This window comes from Jatropha curcas, chromosome 8 (genome assembly GCF_041381405.1).
Source record: "Jatropha curcas cultivar XTBG-Jc1 chromosome 8, XTBG_Jcur_1.0, whole genome shotgun sequence".
Taxonomy (NCBI): Eukaryota; Viridiplantae; Streptophyta; class Magnoliopsida; order Malpighiales; family Euphorbiaceae; genus Jatropha; species Jatropha curcas.
In genome coordinates, this window is record NC_143158.1 from 2,731,488 (window position 1) to 2,753,833 (window position 22,346).

At 35.2% G+C, this 22,346-nt stretch overlaps 3 protein-coding genes across 6 annotated transcripts; 1 reads left to right on the forward strand and 2 right to left on the reverse strand.

Moving 5' to 3' along the window:
- Positions 1-367: 367 nt before the first annotated feature.
- Positions 368-5,118, reverse strand: LOC105637932 (nuclear transcription factor Y subunit A-3). Of its 3 annotated transcripts, XM_020680893.3 has the most exons (7): positions 4,918-5,118; positions 4,525-4,622; positions 2,867-3,248; positions 1,787-1,899; positions 1,635-1,706; positions 1,120-1,299; positions 368-959 (listed from the first exon to the last, which is right to left on the reverse strand). In XM_020680893.3, the coding sequence occupies exons 3-7, from the start codon at positions 3,156-3,158 to the stop codon at positions 609-611; spliced, it is 1,008 nt and encodes a 335-aa protein (XP_020536552.1). In that variant the 5' UTR covers positions 3,159-3,248; positions 4,525-4,622; positions 4,918-5,118; the 3' UTR covers positions 368-608. The 3 variants fall into 3 exon arrangements, with proteins under 3 accessions (XP_020536552.1, XP_020536553.1, XP_012077009.1); XM_020680894.3 differs by lacking the exon at positions 4,525-4,622 and having other exon boundaries at positions 2,867-3,244; XM_012221619.4 differs by lacking the exon at positions 4,525-4,622.
- A 2,330-nt stretch (positions 5,119-7,448) lies between these two features.
- On the reverse strand, positions 7,449-12,317 carry PDAT (phospholipid:diacylglycerol acyltransferase 1-like). The gene is given in 7 exon segments (NM_001306001.1): positions 7,449-7,785; positions 8,071-8,562; positions 8,944-9,197; positions 9,727-10,051; positions 10,284-10,567; positions 10,754-10,976; positions 11,392-12,317. Coding segments are annotated over 6 exon segments (2,013 nt in total). The 5' UTR covers positions 11,835-12,317; the 3' UTR covers positions 7,449-7,785; positions 8,071-8,078.
- A 3,665-nt stretch (positions 12,318-15,982) lies between these two features.
- Positions 15,983-21,532, forward strand: BRXL4 (BREVIS RADIX-like 4). Of its 2 annotated transcripts, none has more exons than XM_012221622.4 (8): positions 15,983-16,322; positions 16,434-16,578; positions 16,673-16,733; positions 16,820-16,954; positions 17,045-17,439; positions 19,208-19,343; positions 19,652-20,052; positions 21,048-21,532. In XM_012221622.4, exons 4-8 carry the CDS (start codon positions 16,829-16,831, stop codon positions 21,124-21,126), a joined length of 1,137 nt encoding a protein of 378 aa, XP_012077012.1. In that variant the 5' UTR covers positions 15,983-16,322; positions 16,434-16,578; positions 16,673-16,733; positions 16,820-16,828; the 3' UTR covers positions 21,127-21,532. The 2 variants fall into 2 exon arrangements, with proteins under 2 accessions (XP_012077012.1, XP_012077013.1); XM_012221623.4 differs by having other exon boundaries at positions 16,434-16,565.
- Positions 21,533-22,346: the final 814 nt, after the last annotated feature.

A 22,346-nucleotide genomic window follows, 5' to 3' on the forward strand; every position in this document is an offset into this window, starting at 1 on the left:
ATTATATTTAAAAAAAGAATCAATTAATTTCAATTTTCTTATCTCATCTTAATTCTTGTGAAAAGACCAAATATTGCTATTGGAGTATTAAAAATTGGATAAAGGCTAAAGCTTTGGAATCAATGGAGTCAACTGTTAAACCAAATATTGAGAGCATCGTTATTAGATTCGGCCGCAAAAATGTAAATGGATAGAAAGAAAATGTAGATCACTAGATTTGTTATAATTAGGAAGTGACCCATGAACATGACGCTCTTCTTTAATCTCTATTTTAATGTGTTTCGATAAGTAAAGGACCCATACAAAAATGGAAACAACTAAGTAATAATAATAACAATTAAAAAGAAAAGCAAGGTGACTCGTAGACTTAAAAAAGACTTCTTGTTAAAATAACAACCAAGTACTAATAACAATTAAAGAGTAGTAAACTGATGGGTCTGCAAACCTTCTTCACTCATGCTTAACATAACTAATACAGCACACCACAAGTCTTTTTGATGCACTCTTTCATAACAAATTTGTAACCACGTAGGAAGTGATTAGACAAAGCCAAGGATGAATTGCCCGCCCGGCCAGGCCACATCATGACCGGACAATTGAAAGCAGCTCTAGGTTCCACTGCATATAAGGCCCCCACTTGTTTGCATGCCTCCACCAATGTGGGTAGACATACCTGAGAATCGGCGATCTGGCTGCCTAAAAATAAGGTCACTGCTGGAGACACTGGTGATATCAGAGCGGGTTGTGTTTGAAGCACCCGATTGGCCAGCTCTTGAGACACACATTTCACGTTCTGACATCTCATTCTTTTGATGAAAGCTGATTGTATCTGAAACACCATGCGTGCAACTAGTGGAAGTTGGATCAGGCTGTTGGGACCTTTTTGTGCTGAGAAAGCGTCCACCTGACCCCCTAACCCTATTTAATGCATGCAGATGTCGAGACTCATGAAGATATGGCTGCAATCCATGAAGCAACTTAGTAATAGGTAACTGATGCATAAATATCAATACAACTCGTCCTATTATCATCTTGAGCATTAGATAATAGTAACTGGGTGAGATTCTCCACAAACCTCAAAAGCTCTAACACCTAACAATACATGCAGAGTATATATACCTTTCGGCTTTTGACAAGCTTGTTTTGTGCCTCTAGCTTTGCACGTGACTGTCTCCTCCTGAGAATTCCATGGTATTGCTTTGCATTAACATAAATTGGTCCATCATCAGCAAGATCAAGGGGCAATGGGACACGTGCTGATGTCATCCCCACCATCTGAGAACCAAGCTGGGGCTGAATCTGGTCAGTTTCCAATATAAAACAGCAGTTGTTAGTGGTTACATATAATATAAACAACAGAAGAGGAGGCTCAGATGATCACTTCAAAACAATTAAAATCTTCGCCCCTCAGACCTATGGTTTAGAAGTGAAAAGGTTATACTAACATAGTAATTGCAGAAAAATTCATGTGCCACAATGAATTAGAAAATTCCTCCAATAAATAATACTTATCATGATGTGTGAACATTTTGTAGAAAATTGCATACTTGAACACATAATCTTCCAAAATAAATACAACTGCATGTCACAAATGCACTTGCTTATGGATGGCAAACAAACTCAATCTAACTTACAATAGTCTGCGGTCCATAAGGGGTAAACAATCCACCAAAGTAATTATCAGCATGGGGAAATGGAGCACGAGCCTGAAATTGAAGGAGAAGCATTAGTTTGCAAAAAATTTGAAAAACATAAACCATTAATAAAAAACAAGAGCTTAACCTACCATTGAATAACAATTATCAACTTGTGAAGGGTTGAGTGCAATTTCTGGAGTACTAAACAAGAAAACTGGCTTCATTCTGCCGCCTACACCTTTTGTACAATTTTCATCTTGACCTGAGTACATGGGAAAACAACAACATGGAAGCTAAGCAAGCCTAGTCATATGCCTAGAACAATAAAACTTTTACTAATTCTAGATTGATTTTCAATAATCCAGCTGAAGCAGCCCATTCAGCCACAAGCATTAAGCATACAACATATGTACGCATTATAAAGGGGACTACTCAGCATCTGAGTAAAGACAAAGTTACTATTTTCAACCTGAGAAATTAAGAAATACACATTCCACTTAACCCTATCTATTTATAAAATATGTTAGTTATCAACATTAGAGTCTATTTAGTGTATGCATAAGCACCAGGAAGTCAGGGACCAGCATTTTGAATCCAATAAGAGGGAATGAGCAAAAGGAAATAAACATGAATGCATATGTGTGAACATACAAAAACTCAAATCGAGAGTTTGGAATAGAGAACAGAAGTAATTAAGTCATCTACTGATTGTATGTTTAAGGGCTTGATGACAAGTGCTACTACCAAAATGTAGCACAAATCACATGGGAAGATGACTATAATTACTGATGTGCAGTAAAGATTTCATGCAAATTCCAATACTTCTGACGATGAGTAAAACAGATCAAATCATTTGAATTTCAGAAAGGGGCACATAAACACTGGAACTAACGTTAAATTTCATGCATTCATTGTAGTTATGTAGTGATTTTGCTAAAATTCTATATTCATTAACTCCTAACAAGTTAACTACATCTGCAAATCAGAAACTGATAAAGGCAGGAAAGAAGCTAATATTAAGCTTTGAACATTTCATAGAAATGAATCATTTTGAGTTTGAACATTTAGCAGAAGCTACAGAAATTTCTTCGAAGCACAAAATAGTCTTCTATCATCATTCTCTTTTCTTTCATTTCATTTTGCCAGTGTTAACAGTCTATTATGTTTTCAAGTACAAAAAGAAAATTAGAATCAAATTCAAACATATTTATGCAACCAAAAGTATATACCAGATTCAGATGAAATGCATTGATCTTGAGAATTGCTCTCCCCCATGGCACCCACTTCATTGTGAGATTTACCAATGGATTGACATGAAGATGATTCCTGGTCAGGAAGTTGAAGACCTAGATTCTGTCCTTCACGATAAAGTTGGTGTGGAGGTTTTACTTTAAAGCTTATATTTCTGGATACAGACACTGGATTTTGTTGTTCATTTGAGTACCACCAGGAGGGGCAATTAAAAGCAAAGGGCACTTGACCAAAATTTTTCTCGGGCAAGTTTTGAATTGGTACCGCCATCTAGTTTATCAATATGTCATGAATTCGAAGAAAAATCCTTAAGGAAGCAAAGATTCTTTTTGCTGGCTTTTCAGATTATCGATTAGCTATCTAAGGAAAAACAAATGCAATGAGCGAGAGCTAGAGCTGCCTTAATTATGTGAAGATGAAAGAACAGCATTCATGAACAAATTGAAAAGAGAATGAACTGTAGATGAGACTAAAACACACTCAGAACACAAATATTGGCACAAATAAAAAAGCCAAACGATGTATTTTCAAATGCCAATAATTTGGGTCCAGTACAACTAATGCAAGAGAGGAAAAGGAAACATTAAGACTTGAGAAACTATCAAAATTGCACAAATTAATAAAAACAAGAAAAGAAATACTTCAATTATCAAAAATTTATAAAATCTGAAAATGAATTCCACATCACCTGAACTACCTAACTAATAGGAGTTAAATGTCAATCATTGTTTGATTAAAGCAACAAGCAGTACACACTTGTTTCAAACACAGTTGTTGCAATCAGGCTTTTAAGTTAAAATATGTTCAATTGAAAAGAATTCCCTATACTGGCTTCCAAATAGTTAAATTTTAGAAGTTAGACATACAAGTTTTGAGAACTATACACACTGGTAGATAACTATTAAGGGTTGCATCCTTGCGAAACTTCAGTTGCCACATGAAAATTTTGTACTTCCACGTTTCATGATACTCACTTTGGGCAGCTCGTAAGGACACAATTTTCAATCACATATTCCAATACTAAGCTCCCATCAATGTGACACTGATATAAAATTGGTATTTGCACAAGCTTCAATGTGCACTAATATGTGTAGCAAGCAACCAAGAATAAACACAGAATGAGAATAATAACCCTGTCTTGAAAATCATCAGCAATTGAAATAAGCTTGCAGTAATATGGCATATTCTAAAAAAAAAGCTAAGAAAAACATAATCTAGAATTGAATACATCTCTAAAATTGGCAAGTATGTAATTATCCAAAATTGGGATAGAATTCAGCGGCCAAGATCATTAGTAAAGCCACGTGTATTTCAGCCATCAAACGCACAAACGCAATGAATCTAGATCAGCCACTAATCTTGGCATGCAGCAGGAAAGCACAGAAAAAGAAAAACCCATGTACAGCACAGGAACCATCTTGACCAACAGAAGATTAACTATAAAGGGACTTTCTATTTTTGTGCAAGAATGAAACAAATTAAGAACCTAACAACCCCATTAATCAAGCTCAAAACAGTCATGAAACCAAATTCAATCACAGAAACCCTCCAGACATATTTGGTAAGGCACCACTGAAAACGAGTGGGGAAAGCAACCAAAACGCAATAAATGAAAAAAAAAAAAAAAAGATATTACCATCTTTAAAAGGCTCAAAGAGGTGATATATCCAAATCCAAAAACGATATAAAAAAACCGAAGAATAGTAAACCACTCTCTCGACCGTCTGTCTTCCCCTGTCCCAATATCATTTAACAGTCATCACCTCACCATGATCTCAAACTCCACATGCATAAACAACACAGCAAATAACATAAAACCACTTGAACTCTACACCCACAAAAATTATCACCACCAAGATACAACGAAAACAAGAAAAAGAAAACACAGTTAAAAGGACAGGAATCAAAAAGAAAAAAAAAAAAGGAGAGAAAAACAAAATGAAATAGAAGACAAGACAAAGGGTAAAGATAGGAGGATATAATGGATAAGTGGTGTAAGAAAAAGAAAAAGAGAAAGCAAGAGAGAGACCTTTGGGATCTGGTGAGTCAAGAAGAAGCAAAGAATTGAGCTGTTGGGAAGAACTCGGGCATGTCCCCTCTATTGAAACTCTCCACCACCCAAAAACTCTCACTCTCTCTCTTTCTCTTTCTAAATATATTTCTCTCTCTTTCTCACTCCCTTACTCTTTGCGCTTTGCTTTGCTATGACAAAAGCCCAAAAGAGTAATAATTCCAATAAGAATAAAAACACCCACCACCCACCACCACCATTTCTTCTACACCTCTCTGTTTTTTATTCGTTTGCATGTCTTTTCTGTATGCCCCACTTACACATATACTCACCCAAACGCGCCCTTACCCTTTTGGCTTTATTAGCAGCCGCCCTTAACTATCTATCCACAATATAACCACGAGCAAATGATGAGGTGGGGATCACAGAAATTGTGATTGGATGTGTATTCCACTGGCTAAATGAAGTGCGTGGGTTAGCGAGTTGCTTAAAGGATTTGGAAATTGCACCATAAGGTTTCTTGTAGTTTTGTCGTCGTATGATGACCTTATTTTCGAAAATGCCCCTACCATCTTCTCCTTCTGGAATCTCTTTATTTCTTGATGATTGGAATTGAGCAAGGAAGCGGAATCAACTTGTTCCACTTAAATCCCACAGCTAATCCTATTGGTGAAGATAGGATACTTTCCTTTATTTTTTGGAAAAAAAAGTTTAGTTCCTAAAAAATAATAATAAAATTAATAAATAAACATCTCTATTTTTTAAAAACTAATTATGAGTTTGTAAATTTTGATTCATTAACATTTTGGTCCATCAATTTAATTGTTATCAACTTATAACCAAATCTAAAATGCATCAGCTTTCATTCTTGATTTCTTGCTTGGATGATGAGCAGTTGACCACTACAGAGGTCTTTCATTTTGCTTAATTTTCTCAATTTTTGAAATAGAGGGGAAATTTTAAAAAATATCGTCTGATTTCTTGCTTGGGTGATGAGCATAGACATGGCCATGGTTCCGGAACCGAACCGAAAATGTCCGGTTCCGGTTCCGGTTTGGAACCGTCTGGTTCCGGTTCCGGTTCCGTCCGGTTCCGATTCCGATCCGGTTACAAAACCGACGGTTTCAATCGGTTTTCCGGCGAATCGCATAATTTTAAATTTTAAATTTTAAAAACCGGTTTTAAAAAATATATATATTTGAACATAAAAAATTAAAAGATACACCTAAAAAAATTAAAAAATACTTCAATTAAATTTTTTTTTTAAAGACTTGAACATAATTATTTTTTTAAAAAAAAATTTTCAAATGAATTTATTTTTTGTTTAAAAAAGTTTGAAAATAATTTTAAATTTTGAAGACCGGTTTAAAAAAAATATATATTTGAACATAAAAAATTAAAAGATACACCTAAAAAATTAAAAAATACTTCAATTAAATTTATTTTTTTAAAGACTTGAACATAATTAAGAAATTTCACAACAAAATTTAAAAAAAAAAAAAAACTGACAGTTTGGCTAGAACCGCCGGTTCGAACCGGCTGTTCGAACCGGCCAGAGAACCGGCGGTTCCAGTCTGGTTCCAACCGGTTCTCTGGAACCGCCGGTTCCGGTTCCAGAAAATTTGGAACCGGAACCGAACTGGAATTCTCCGATTCCGGTTCGGCCCGGTTCCGGTTCTCACCGGTTCCAGTTACGGTTCCGGACCGGTTCGGCCATCTCTAGATGAGCACTAGAGAGATCCTTCATCCTTGTTAATACTCATTTAATTTTTTATTTTTTTTTTTCATCTTGTTGACCTTCCTTAGACACATCAAAATAGATTAAAAAAAAAAATGGCAATTACGAATATAATCTCAAGTGGACGAGGGGCTAATTTAGTAAAATCAAATGGTCATTAACAAACAGCAAATTTTGCATTGTCGTTTTGCTTGTTGTGTAGCACAAGACAAAGAGGTTGGTCAGATAGAGATTAAATGGGGCTTTGAATGCTACTATCAGAGAAAGTCACGAGTCATAAAGCGACGCCTATAGAGACCAACATTTCTTTGCTTTTGCCTCCTCACTAAGACTCGTTCCTTTGTCTCTTTTGTCCAGAAGCATCTACACCCTCGAGGTTAATATTTGTATTTTTTCTAATAAATAATAATCATCTCTTCATTTAATTTGCTCTCAGTAATAAATAACATTATAATAACATACGATATATATAATATATATATATATTTTTTAGTTTATCTCACTTTGGTTGTTTTAAATATTAACAAGATTGAGATTTTTTTTTTTTAATAATTAAACTTCAATTGAAATTCGAATTTGCAAGTTTACAAACTTATAAACTCGTAAAAGCTTAAACAACATAAATGGCTCTAATGCCAATGAACCAAAATTCAATGCTGTTTAATTAATAACTTTCAATGGCTGGTCTCATAACCTATTCTTTTATCAAAAAACAGAGACAAACACAAAATGACAAAGGCCATGTCTGCCAGAAGATGTGAACTTGGTGACCTTAGGCATGCAGAAAGAACAGAGACAGATTCTGAATTCAAAGGGAAGATCACAAAATTATAACACTTTTTATTCACAACGGTTAATTAAATTACAGAAATTTTATCCAGAAAAATTTCAGGCAACTATAAACTTAACCGCACCGCTAACGGAGTAATGGTGGGTATGAACCACGTGGGAAAGCCTATCTATATGGTTAATCTTGTTCGGTCATTCCCAAAACAATGAAGGGATGATACAGGTGGATGGCATGAGTGACGGAAACCTGGTCGTATGCAAGTGAAAAAACATACCTCAACTATTCGCGCCATTGGCTGCATCTGGTAGTCTCGTAGTGGTGTCTTGACGAGAACCAGAAAATACGAGTATGATTTCATCTGCCAAACAAGTACAACAACAATAATCAGTAAGTTAATTGCAATTGACATAATTAACTGCAAATGACACCACGAGGTAGAAAACCTCCCGTCCTGCCCGTTAGGCCAGAATATAGAAATAATTTTATTTAATTTCCGGTCAATCTTTTAATTAGAAATCAATAAATAAAACAAGAACCAAGGATATATTCAAAAATCTATGGTGAATTATGCATCAACTGGGTCTGTTAAACACCTTACTTCGCTCAATCATAGGAACCATATAAATAAGTTTTCAGTGCTTACTATAAGAACTACAGCTGCAAGTTAATCCTTTCTGACCATTTGAAAATATCAGAGTAGACTCGATCTCCTCCCAAGTCCTCTCCTGTAGCTCCTGCTGCTACCCTTATAATGTCCTCTATTAATGCGAAGTTCCCCATTATATCAACATGAGCACCACTTTGGGTGCCTCGACCCTCCAGAAGATTAGCTGGAGGAGCATGGTTGTATTCCCTTGTGTAAGTACGAATGCCTGAAGGATTGAATCTGGTCTTCCCTCGCCAACCCTTTGCACACATAAAACCCGCACTCAAAACAGGAACAGTCTCGTCTCCGTTTACGGAAAAAACTCCATCTTTTAAACAAGAGTTCTCACTTCTGCCTGTTGCTGAGGTATCTATCTGAAAGGGAATTGAGCATTCAGCAGTTGAAGTTAGCTTGTAAACATATGCTCTTTCAGTGGGTACTCCAACTCCATACATAGAATATATCTCCATCTCAGGAGCATTTGGTAATCTGCAAAAGCAACAAAGAACATTAGGCAGTCCTAAAATATATGAGGTAAAGTATAGATAAGCTTCTGAATTTTAGCAATAATCAGTTAAAGCAAGTACAACTTATAATTATTCTATTACAACAATAGCAACTATAAAAGGGATTAAGAGAATATATGTGCAAGAAAATTTTCAACTATAGGACTTAAAAGAGTTCTAATTTGATGCATTTTAAACATGATAATCGAGTTGTTCCCATGGGAATCACACAAAAGCAAACTAAAAGAATTTGTCAGTAGAAGAACAATTCATGAATTTTCTGTACAAAAGTAAAGCTAATTAATGTGCAGAAAAATCAAATCAATTCCCTTTGTCATAAGTAATAAATGATGGAAATTCACACCTTGTTTCCAAGGGGTTCGACCAGTATTTGTAGTGTTTGTATTTTGGATCGTCCAAATTTTCTGCAATCCCATAGGAAAAATGAGCACCTCCACGTTTCATAAGCTTAGGAGCAACAAAATTAAGAAGATCTAAAGTTGACCCAGCCGTGTAAATTTTGTACTCAGCAACAGCTTTGATACCCTCAATACCAATTTCTTGGTACTCTGTCCAAATGTCACAGCTGTTTGTAGGGTTATTCACCTTAACCGCATCCTGCAGATCAACGACATTTTTAAAAACACCAACCAGATTCAAAATTAATACTTGCAACAATGGTATAAGCAGCTGTTAGAATCTCAGACATAAATGGGTTAAACCTAATTTATTGTTATGAAAATGTAATACAGCAAGAGCCCGGAAGGGGGGGGGGGGGGTGTGAGAGACCTCCAGCTTTCACATTAATTGACTGAGAACTCCTAAGAATGCAAGAACAGCAGTTGACTTCTCATATAATTGCTTGTGCACTCTAGCAGCATAAAAATGATTGATTATAGTTGCTCACATTTAATACATGAGATTGAAAGCATTGCACTTCCACCAAAATTGATGTGATTATCACCAAAGGACTAAATGAAATCATAGGGAATTGAGACAAAGAAATACATGAAGATGTACAAGAAGGATCAACTAATAATATTAATTTTGTAATCCATGTGTGAGCATACTTGCATGTGCATGACAGAGGGCTAGAGAAAGAATAGGGAGGGGCATTTTTTAGCATTAACTGAAGATGAAGTATTACCCTGAAATCCATCCTCTCAATTTTGGAGGAAGGACGCTCAGCTGCATCTTTTCCAAATGATATAATTCTCCCATAGTTCACACCTTCTGTGAAACTTGAAGTCCCTTTCCCATTTTGACCTGCAGTTTTAGTATTATTGTTCTTTGGCTTCTTTGCACCACAGCTGTAGCCTCCTTCAGGTGACCAATCAAGGCCACCCCATATAGTATCCCCACCTTTTGGTATCATAGACATGGTCGAGTCCCATGTACGAGTCATCCGCATTAAATGTTGCAGAGTTTGAAGGCCAAAAACATCTTTATCCAAAAAACCTGGTGCGAAAGCCCTGTAACATGATTAGCATTTCATCAAGACATAAACATAAAGCAGGTCAGACTAGTCTGAAAAAGTTGTGAAATTAAATGACTTGATGAAAATATATAATATAAGCATGTCTAAGTACCACTTGTTGAAACACAAATCCAGAAAAGGAAAGAGAAGTGTGGAGGGATTGCAAATTGCTGGCAACATAAAATTAATTCTTATTTGTAAGCTGACTTTTGTAGTTAAAGGTAAACCTGGCAGCTGCTATATCCCTGGCTTCATTAGAGAAAAGTCCTGAGACTGCTTTTGGAACGCCTAAAAAGGGTCCACCAATATTCATCACTGCCTTTAAATGCTTGGCGCACCAATCTGTTCCACCGCCACCACCCATTGGAGCAGGTGCCTCAACCCATTTCATGAAATGCAGAAAGTAAAGAACACCCATTGAATGCGGAATAGCAACCACCTTTCTCCCACCATTAGTAGCCACCATGAGTTCTATATTACTTTTTATCCTGCTCAAGGTTTGGTCCCTGACCTGATCAATCAATTAGAAAGAATTTAACAAGCTAATTGAGAAAGCAATACATAACGACAGAGAAAGAAATATAGAACACTGCAAAAAGCATCAAGAGACGGTGTGAAAAGTTCAAACTATGACTTGGGAACTCCAGAAGCAAAAGTGCGCCACAAAGGAGCAAATCTCTGACTTGAAAAAACATACCTCAGTGTTCTGGAATGATATTCTCCAATCATATGCAGCCATGTACATGGTTTTCTCCTCATATCCAATGCGAGCCAAATTAGCAATTAAAACTGCCCAGACAAAATAACCAGCTGCAAAATAATCTGCTGCCACAAGTCCAGATACAGGCCTAACTCTTATGCCAGGAGGGTCTAGTCCAGTCTCATTGTCCAGTGACATATGCTCAACCCAGCATAATGGTCTGAATGAAAATAAGGAGAAAGAAGAGGGGAAGAAACAAACTTCAAAGTCAAAATTATACTATTATTCAAAGAGTCTATCAAATGTCTCATTGAATAGGTAGCACAAATGCCACTCATAGGTTTTATCTATACTGTTCCAAAATTCTAAAAACTCAGTTACTTGTTACTGGTAAGGTGGAACCGTTATTAAATTCAACAAGATTTATTTAATCTTCATCAGTTACTTGTAAGCAACCTCACCCACACCTACAATATACTAGTTGAGCAACGTTTGCTAATATTAATTAGAGAAGAAAAAAAAAAAAAAAAACTAACAAAAGAAAGCTTTTCTATGAAGCCATAAGTAGTCTCAAACTAACAATCACAACTATAAAAAGATTTTTTTTTTTTTTTTTTTTCCAAAAAGCAAAATACCTTTTGTACACTTCTCCAAATGTGCCACCCCAGAGTCGCTTCCTAAACAATCCCTCCGAACACTGGTGTCCTTCCCACAATTCAAGCCCACCGGTAACAATTCCAGGCACAAAAACCACGGGATGCTTCACCGTCAACCCTTCCTTTTTCAATTTCACGCCAGGCGGGTCCGGCATCGGCCCCGTGATTGCCTCCGTCACGTATTGAGGGAAAGAGGCAGGCATTGCATTGTATAGAAAAAGCAAAAACCACCACATCGAACATATAAAACCAATGAACCAGCAACAGCTATCCACACAATTCCATTTCTTTATCCTCCTCCCTCCGCTCTGCTTTCTCTTTGGCTTTTCCTCTTTCTCCTCCTTCTTCTCGTCGTTGTCTTTCTCAACCTCAGGGAAATCTGAAGAACTGTGAACTTTTGACCTCCGTCGCAAAATCGCCATCGTTTGATGAACTTGCTAATCAAAGACAGAGAATCAAATAAAAAATAAAGCGAGCTGATTTGGCTAGGAGCAGAGTAAACACCCGAACCCTAGCCCTAATTTTATCCCGAGCATGTGTATATCGTTTTAATTAGGAAACTCCATTGCACGAAACGACGGAGACCGGAGGGGACGAGAGCAGCCGGCGAGAAATGATGTGGAACCACGTGACAGGGCTGTTAGCGGTGAGCTTTGGAGAGTTTTGGAGGCAGTTTCAACGTTTTAATAGAAAAGATTCAAGGTCGCCTGCCTGCTGCTGGAGTGCGGACCCCTCACTGAGACAATTTCCACGTGGCGACACCAAGAACCTAGAGAGGATCTGTATGTAAGACTGTAACTCGCTGGCGCGGTGTTCATAAAGAAAGCGTGATCGAACGGTAAAGAAGTCTAGTTTAGTAGGCGAGAAATTATTTTGAGGGTGGATATGAAAGTATTTATTTCTAGAAACAGGCCTGATTCTTATTGTCCACTGACATATGCTCAACCCACCAAAGGAGAAAGAAGGGGGAAGAAATAGGCTTCAAAGAGTCAATCCCACCAACATTTATAATTCCATAGCCAAGATAATTGGAACATTGGTGGGAAATAATTACAGTAATTTTGCTGGTGAATTTTGTGAAATTTTCAATTTTACAAATTCAATTCTACAGAATTAAATATATTTAAATCAAATTCTATAAAAATGAATTTTATAAAACTAAATGACCCAAAATTTTACGTCTAACTACCCTCTTTTCTCCTGCCCAAATGAGTTAGCGTCTTAAATTTTTTTATTATTATTTTAGTAAGCAGTATTATATTAATCTTTATTTGAATAAGTTCTGATTAAGCTAATGTATATCAGTTTGCTCTTAATTCAATTTTAAAAGTATTGATAATCCATGCATCATTTTCATAAAAATTTCTAAATAATAACTTATGTTTAATCATAAACTTATAATTTATGAAGATGAAGTTCAAATTTGTGACCTTCAACCATTTTTTAACCACGAAATTCTTATGTTCTGTGTATTTATTAGCTTTTGTCTTGTGCGATGTGTGTATGGATATTCTTGACAATTATTATAAAATAATGATAGTAACATAATTAAGTTGGATTAGATCTAAAGAATGGAGTCTTTTTTAAGCCTTAAGAATTGATAAAGTCATAAAACTGTGTTTTCAGATAAAAAATTATAACTCAGATTTCCCTTTTTTTTTTTTAAGAAATTAATATATTGATATTGTTTTGGTATTATATTTTATTTTAATAGGAAAACATAAATAAATTATTATTTAGTATAAAATAAATATAATTAATATTTATAAAATTATTGTTTCTATGATGTTTTAGGAAATAAACATGAATTTTCAATTTTCATCTCCCTATTTACAAGAAAAGAAAAATGGATATTCTGAACACTAAAGTTTAAATTATAAAGAACCACAACTATAAAAAGAATTTTACTTTTTTTTTTTTCCAAAAAGAAAAATACGTACCTTTTGTACACTTCTCCGAATGTGCCACCCCATAGTCGCTTTCTATGCAGTCTCTCAGCACACTGACGCCCTTCCCACAATTCAAGCCCTCCGGTAGCAATTCCAGGCACGAAAACCACCGGATGCTTCACCATTAATCCTTCCTTTTTCAATTTCACGCCAGGCGGGTCCGGCATCGGCCCCGTGATCACCTCCGTCACATATTGAGGGAAAGTTGAAGGAATTGCATTGTATAGAAAAAGCAAAAACCACCAAATTGAACATATAAAACCAATGAACCAGTAGCAGCTATCCACACACGTCCATTTCTTTATCCTCCTCTCTTCTTCGTTTTGCTTCTTCGGCTTCTCCTTCTTCTCGTGGTTGTCTTTCTCAACCTCAGCGAACTCTGAAGAACTCTGGACTTTTGACTTCCGTCTCAAAATCGACATCGTCTTGCTGAACTTGCTAATCAAACAAAGAGAGTTAAATTAAAAAAAAAAAAAAAAAACAAAAAGAGCCGGTTTTGCTTCGAGCAGAGCAGACGCCGAAATCCTATATCCCGAACATTTGTATATCTGTTTATTAGGAAACTCCTTGCATGAAACGGCGGAAACTGGAGGACACGAGGACAGCCAGCGAGAAAGTCGTGGAGGGTTTTAGAGGCTGTTTGAACATTTTAATGAAAAAAAATTCAAGATCTAACCTAGAACATGCAAACCTAGAGAGCAACGAGGAAGAAATACATATTCACTCAATTTTGTACATATCCATTTTGCATGCTTGACACGTAGTTCACAGCATCTGTGAAATAGCCTAACATTTGGCACACTCTCAAATTCTCTCTATCTGCACAAATCATGATTGGGCATCTTTTCTTTTCATTTTTTCTCCTTCTTCTGCAATTCTTTATAAAATGTACATGCAATGCAAGATATATATCTCACTTACAATTCTAGACTGGTAAGTTCCTTAATATACATTTTCAGAGAATGGACTTCCCTCCTTTGTTTTTGGTATAATGTAATAATGATGAGAAAACAATGACTACAGCCCTCATAAAAGAACCCTTTATTAGTATTTATTTTACTATTTAATACTTGTGTAAACTTGTAAAGGAAAAATTTTGCATTTTCTATATAGAAATATTATGTGTAAAGGAAGGAGTTTGAAACTTGGAAGTATTATTGTTATCTGAATACCATTTTTCTTATCTAAACATGAAAATACATTCATATGTATAATAAAATTTTTATATATAATTAATTTAATAAGACTTTAAATTTATAAGAACAAAGTTTTAGATGCAAGTATAACATTTATAAAATAAAACTTTATTTAATTATACCTTGTTATAAATAATTTATTTATGTAGATTCCATAACTTTCAAAGATTTATTATCTAGTTGAATATCATAAATTCTATAACTCTCAAAATACTTAAATCATATAATTTAATATTTATATTTTTATAGCTTATAAATGTATATATATTTAGAATCAAGAGCTTATAGATAGAGACCACACACCAAGCTATACTGTCGTATATATTTCTTTCCCCTCTTAATGTTAATTATTTTCGCATATATACATATTTCTTGTATTTTCTTTTAGTTTTATAGTATATCTTAATTTGATAGCAAACCTATATTCAATAATCCCTTTTCAATATAAAAATATATTTTCTATCTAAAATTAATCAATTTATAGAAAAAATTAATATTGATATTAAAAATAAAAAAAATCAAAATTCACTTAAATTTATGTGAATTTATTTTTAATATTAATAAATAAGTTTATCGAATCTTAAATATTAACTATATTAATTAAAATTGTGGCGAATTTTAAGATATCAAATTTGGAATATCAATTTTAAGTAATATATTCTCAAAAATAAATATATATCAAAGCCAATGTACTTGACAAAATGATAGCACGTCCGATATAGAAATATAATCATTATTGACAACATGGGCAACTTAATTAGTAATTAAATTATCCTTTGCAATTTTGTAATGTTGACAAAATTAATAAATCATATCAATAAAAATTTTAAATAAATTAATATCCAATCATTAAAAGACAAATAAAATAAAATAAAATAAAAATCCAAATAAACAATAGTTTGCGAGACACACCTTTAACATGCAAGAATCATTTTTAGTTTTATTTTCCATTTTTAAACATTTCTTAGGGAATCTGTTTTTATTTAACATTACCATCTATTATTCACATGAAAGAGTATGGAAGCGACAGAATTGGCATTTTATTGTTGTCATGCACATAATAGTGATGGTTGATTCATATTTTTTTTTTACGAAAATGTTTGGTAGAACATTTTAAATTTTTAATCATTATTATTAAAAAGGTTTTATTTAAACACCATTTAAGTTCAAACATAAAATACATGTGTCATAATGGTAACTTGACCTAATTGCTTAATTAAGATGGATTAAGCATCATTTTTCAAAACAAAAAGTATATCTATATTTAATAACCTTATTCATGGGCCTCTTTCATAATACGAATCGCCTTTTTCTTCATATAATCTGGGCCTATAAGGAGAACAAAAAGGCCCATGATGCGGGACAGTGGCCCAGAAGTTCAATAAATATCTACAGAACCGAAAAGGGAGAGAATCTAATCTTCATTGATCACTCAGTGTTTGTAAGCATCCAAAGAGAAGAAACAGTAGGCATGGAGAGCTACAGAACGATCGACCATAACAACCGCGAGGACGAATTACAACCGGTGACTACCGGTAGCAGGTAAACATGAAAAGCAAAGCTCACTCATCAACAGTTCACCGAAATCAACACTAATAGTACTATACTATCTATCCCCCATTATAGCGATTAGCCAGCACCAGACCAAGCCTAAACAAAATAATAATAAAAAGATTGCGTCTCTTTCCCATTTTTCTCCTCATTGCCGGTCTCTCTGAGTCTGACTCTCTCCATGCAATCTTTTTCCGCCATTAACTCCGATGAGGTAGTGTCTATTCTTTTATTTTTATTTTTTTTAAAATGTCAGAATTCTATATTATTATCAATTTTCATTTGTTTGATTCGTGTAATTAATATCTTCATTAATTTTGAATAGAGAATCTCTGATCGCGTTATCTGAGTTGAGCATCCAAGACCTGCATGGCCATAGGTTGTTAGAAGTCTCTCGTTTTTCGCGCTTAGAAACTAATACTGAAGCTAATAAACCGATTCCTCGGACTTCACTCTTGTAATTTCTAACTGTGAGGACTCTGTTTGTTTATGAATTCTCATTTACTTGCAATTCAATTCCGCTCATTTAATTTCTCATGCAGTTTAATTATTAATGGTTTGCAGCTTTTATTTGAGGTGGAATTTGGAGTGTCTGAGTTAAACAAAAAAAAAAAAAAGATCGAAGGTGTGAATTTCTCGAAGTTGACAATGTGTATAAACTATTAGCGTTTTCTTGTGGAAGTAACAGAGATTCGTTTATCTCTTTCTCAGAATTGAAAAATGCTGACGTGTATAGCTCGATCAAAGCAACCCGGTGATGACTCACTGAGTCAACCCGATGAGTCTGCCACCGGTGATGCTCCCAATACCAAACAACATCAAGCAATCAAATCCCTCACTTCTCAGGTACTTCCAAAATCCAAAACCCTCACTCTGTTTTAGATTCCATAATTCAAGGTCTAGTTATCGTTTTCCATTTTTATATTGTTTTTATAGCTTAAAGACATGGCACTGAAGGCCTCCGGAGCATACCGGCACTGTAATCCGTGCACCGGACCAACAACTCAGAGCCGATTGAGGAATAACTCAAACGAGTCTGACGCAGAATCGGAGAGGTTCCGGTGGTCGTTACGGCGGACCGGAAGCTCGAGCTCGACGACGCCAAGGACATGGGGGAAGGAGATGGAGGCGAGACTAAAGGGGATTTCGAGCTCCAGCGGTGAGGGCACGCCTAATTCGGTAAATGGTAGTGGGCGTCGGGTCGACCCGCCCGTTGTGTTCGTTGAAGAGAACGAACCGAAGGAGTGGGTGGCCCAGGTCGAGCCCGGTGTTCTGATAACTTTCGTTTCGCTCCCACGCGGGGGAAATGATCTCAAGCGGATACGCTTCAGGTACGCCCTCTTGTTGATCAGATATTCGACGGTCCTGCTTTGTTTTAATATTAATGTGCTATAGATTGGGATTTGGATGTTTCTGATCTTTTGATCGGACGGTCTGTCCTGAGTTATGACTGTGCATTTTGTGTGTATAAGTCGTACGTTAGTACTGTTACTGGTGTGATAGAGAGAGTGGACTGCTAGTGAATTAGTATGCGTTATTGATTGGTTGCTAAGTGATTGTTTCATTGTTTTGCTCCTTTTTTATTATTTTTTAAATATTTATTCGCTTACTTCTGTTGTTCTATGCTTTTTAATTTTTATTTTTATAAAAAACTCAAAGTAGGTGGAGGGGGAGAAATAGAGGAAAGGCCTCAAACAGGTGTTTGGATGTTTATAATTTTCACGCATATATGTTTTTTTGCTAAATTAGAAAGCTGTTTGATGAGTGGGAAAAAGTTTCATTTCATCTTTTCACACCATAATTAAAATATTTTTGCATTAAATAAGGAAATATGAAGTAAAAGTTGTTTTACAATTTATCAATTTGAATAGAGCATCCAAACTCCTTTCACTAAAAATAGAGCATCCAAACACTACCTTGGACACCTCTGTTCTGTTCAAATGAAGAAATTAGGTGGGGGGCCCACATGCTACAGTTAAATTCACGCCTAGTGCAAAGCAATCCAAGAAAAGTCCAAAAGGAGAACTCATTGTGTTTCATTAGTGGCGGTGGGTCAGATTTGATTGTGTTGGGCACCTTTTTCACTGACGATTGTCGCGGTGTCGGAGAAGGCTCTTCCCTTTTCTTTTTCAAATAAATATTTTTTTTTCTTTATTTCTTCACGCCTGATTCCCCGTGGCTTTGTCACCTTATGCGACTATTTGTTTTGTCATGTTGTTCTTATTGGCCAGTGGCCACAGTCTTCCTTCCACTTCAAACTACATGCTAGACAAAATGTGCCCTGCAAGTGAGTCAATGTTGGCAGCAACAATGACATGGCAAGAGAGGCAAATAGACCTTTCTTGTTTATCGGGGACAATGTTAAGAACTTTCGTGGTTAGAAACTGTGTTGTAATACTTATCTTTATTGCCCCTCAAAGCATTAATTTTACTCACTGTAGCCGGTGCTACTATTCCAACAAATTTTCGCTTTCCTTTCCCTCTTTTATTGACTTCGGTTCCACATTGATCTAATTCCATCATTCTGTTGCTTGGATGTGTCAATGTAATAATTCTGTTTGGATTTGTTAATGTAATTATGAGACTTAATTTAATAATTTCGATTGGTTTGAGTCCCCCTATGTGTTTTGACTGATTAGACATCCACTATTATGTTTTTGCGACCTAAATTTTTGTACTGTTTCATGCACTAAAACTCCTTTTTAAAGTAAAGTGGCTTCATTTCTTTTTGACAATAAAGTAGTTTCGAATATAGCTGCCTAATATAATTAATTAAGACTAGCTGGATGCTGAAGGCCAGGGATAGGTTTTTGAGGCTTAAGGTTGTAGGCATGTGAACAAGTAATGCCATGATGCGGACTCGATTATTGTTTATTGGAAAATGTTTTTGGGCTCCAATTCATTTTCTGGGAAAATTTTATCTCATGCTTGACTTCTTCCTGTCTTTGCAACTCAGTGTGTTTTGCTGAATCACTGCAGAATGTGCCTTTTCAGTTGTCACATGCTTCACACGTTCATACCGTGACTAAGTCACAGAATTAACATCATAAATGCATGAACATCAAGGCTTCTGAATGTAGTTAATTTTCTCTGTTTTAGTCGAGACATGTTTAACAAATGGCAAGCTCAAAGATGGTGGGCAGAGAACTATGATAGAGTCATGGAGCTTTACAATGTACAGAGATTTAATCGTCAGGCTTTTCCATTGCCAACACCCCCAAGATCTGAAGATGAGGTGAGTTCCACTCTATTTGCCAAAATAATGACATGAAACGTGATCAAGGAGAGTGTAATCGTCTGAGATAGGCTGAGGCAATGACTGCAGAATGTGCATATAAATTATCAACAATTTATGTATCAATGGGTTGCAACACAACTCCATTCTACTGTAAAAAACAATTCAATAGCAAGGGCTGCTGGACCTTCCATTGAATGACTAGGAATGAGCGTTAGCATGCATTGCAAGTCATATTGTGCACACTTTGCACCAACGCAGTTGTTAATTCAATTAATGCTAATACTGTCATCTAAAACCTAGCTCAGAGCTCAAAGATGGAGTCTGCTGAAGACAGCCCTGTAACACCACCACTGACCAGAGAACGGTTGCCTCGAAATTTGTATCGGCCAACAGGGATGGGAATGGGCTACTCATCCTCAGATTCACTCGATCATCATCCAATGCAAGTCCGCCATTACTGTGATTCAGGTGGTCTCAACTCAACCCCAAAACTATCTAGTATTAGTGGGGCCAAGACAGAAACATCATCTATGGATGCTTCTATAAGAAGTAGCTCATCAAGGGAGGCAGATCGCTCAGGAGAGTTGTCAATCAGCAATGCTAGTGATATGGAAACTGAATGGGTCGAACAGGATGAACCAGGGGTTTACATCACTATCAGAGCCTTGCCGGGTGGCAAAAGGGAGCTCAGAAGAGTTAGATTCAGGTAAGATTATTTGGTTAATATATGACCAGCTGATTGATATATATTTATCTGAAAACATTCTGTAAGGAACAGAGTAACAAATAAGTTGCTAGATTGCAAAAAGGATGTGATAAAGGAACATGCTTACTGTAGATTATCAACCTGGGCATGAAACCATTGGCTCCACTGATGAGTGATGGAATGGGTTTTAGCCTGCACAATATAAATTATAATGATTTGGCTGAATAGTTTGTTAACGACCTAGAGATTGCTCATAGTGTTAATCTTAGATATTCTTGGATGCTTATGTTCATTATATTCAATCTTTTTGCTAGTTTACACAAAGGAAATGATGATCCTTTGTCCTGAATCCTGGTAGCTTGAATTTTCATATAGCACCCAGTGGTGGGGATAAAATAGAGTATGTGATATACACCGCGTGTGCCATCCGTTATGGCTCTGTGATGGGGACTGCTGGATCAGTCAGCTTAATCTTTTTGCCCTTTTTTTTATTTTTTTAATTTTTTCCCAAAAGGAAAAAGGGCTTAGTTCTTGTTTAGACACTATAGCCTCTGTTGGATTTGATCATTAGCTGTCAATATGTTTGGTGATATAGGAATTCCGGAATATCTCAGAATATAATATACATGTTTGTTGGCGACAGTTTTCCTTTTGACACCTAGGCAGTTTTTAGAGACAAGTTAACATTGCTAACCTGTTAATAATGCTCCATAAACAAGTCTTTGAGTGGATTTAATTTGACTAAATCCAAATTGTTTGTGCTTCATGATATTTGGGTAATAATTGGTCTAAATTACAATAATGACTTGAATTGATAATCATTAGAAACAAATAACTGTTGTCCATTATGCTGCTTCCACCGAGTATTAATTGTGTTGCTAGTAACAATAAAAATTTAGCATCGAATATTGGCACTTTTCTATTTTGATTATACTTGTGTAGCTTTAGAAATACATTGACTCATCATCATCTAACTGTACACAAATGTGGTGCAGCCGAGAAAAATTTGGGGAGATGCATGCCAGACTCTGGTGGGAAGAGAATCGAGCCAGGATACATGAACAGTACTTGTAATTGAACGACAACAATAGTTGCTGGTGGACTGTCCAGATTGTGGGGGTGTGTTTATCTTTTCTTTTTCCTCTTTCTCAATTTTTTTTTTTTTTAAAAAAATCTCTACTCAATACTAGTAGAATCACTTCCTTAGAGAATCTGAATAGGTGCTGCTGGCACCTCTTGATTTTTTGAGGAACTCCTTGCATGATCCTTAAATTGGAAAAGTTTTTTGAGCAGTGAAGTTTCTCAACTTCATAGAATTTATGAGCATATAATATACTCTTTTCAGATTGGGATCGTGCACTTAGTTAATCTATTATATTTTAACCATTTCTTTTAATTAAGGGTTGGTGGATAAAAAGCAAAGTTTGTGTATTTATGGTGGTCAACACATTGTTATCAATGAAAGAATGTGTTTTGTCTCTTTCTCGCTTTCCAAGCAATCCTTCAATCTACATTCCCACTTTGAATGGCAAGGAAAAATCATTTGAATTTTTATTACTTTTAATATAGTCATTAAATTATATTTACATCAACAAAATCATTTAACTTTAAAAACTATTGTTCTTTTTTTTTTCAAAAGAATTTAAAAATTTTAATAATCTATTAAACATAGTTTATATGATGAGACTTCCAACTCATAAAAACATATGGATTAATAGTGACCTAAACATAGATAATAATTATTTGTATTATATATTTCGATAAACATTACAGTTAAATAGCTAAGCTAAATCCTGCACCGGACGGTTTTGTATTGTAGCCTCCGTCTTGCTTTTCTAGACATGGTAAAAAATAGAAATCTTACCAAAAAAAAAAAATTTGAAAGTTAACTCTCTTTTTGTTTTTGGTGCTTGAGCCATAATTTCTATTATAGATTGAATAGTTACTGTTTTTTAGCTGCTTTTTAAATTATTACTTTTACCTTACCATGCAGTCTCCAATTATAATATTTTCAAATATATTAAATTAAAAATTAAATATTAAGTTAAAAATAACTATTCAAGTATTCTAACATTGTTTAAGGCAAACATATTACTTCATTAAAAATATATTTTTTTTGACATTAACTCCATGCTTTGCATGAGCAAAACAAATAATAAAAAAATTGATTTGGTATGACATATATCATTACAAAGTTCACATCTGTTTAATGATTTTTTGTTATCCTACTAGGTGGTTATATAGCCAAGTTAAATACATGAGTTTTTGTTATAAAAAGTTTTTAAGTATCTCCA

Bases quoted from the DNA above. Each gene is read 5' to 3' on its own strand.
- BRXL4 (XM_012221622.4), top strand. From the start codon at position 16,829: ATGCTGACGTGTATAGCTCGATCAAAGCAACCCGGTGATGACTCACTG. The intron at 16,955-17,044 runs GTACTTCCAAAA...TTGTTTTTATAG, and splicing joins TCAAATCCCTCACTTCTCAG to CTTAAAGACATGGCACTGAA. The intron at 17,440-19,207 runs GTACGCCCTCTT...TCTCTGTTTTAG, and splicing joins CTCAAGCGGATACGCTTCAG to TCGAGACATGTTTAACAAAT.
- LOC105637932 (XM_020680894.3), bottom strand. From the start codon at position 3,158: ATGGCGGTACCAATTCAAAACTTGCCCGAGAAAAATTTTGGTCAAGTG. The intron at 1,707-1,786 runs GTAGGTTAAGCT...CTTCAATTTCAG, and splicing joins TTGATAATTGTTATTCAATG to GCTCGTGCTCCATTTCCCCA. The intron at 1,300-1,634 runs GTAAGTTAGATT...GAAACTGACCAG, and splicing joins CTTATGGACCGCAGACTATT to ATTCAGCCCCAGCTTGGTTC.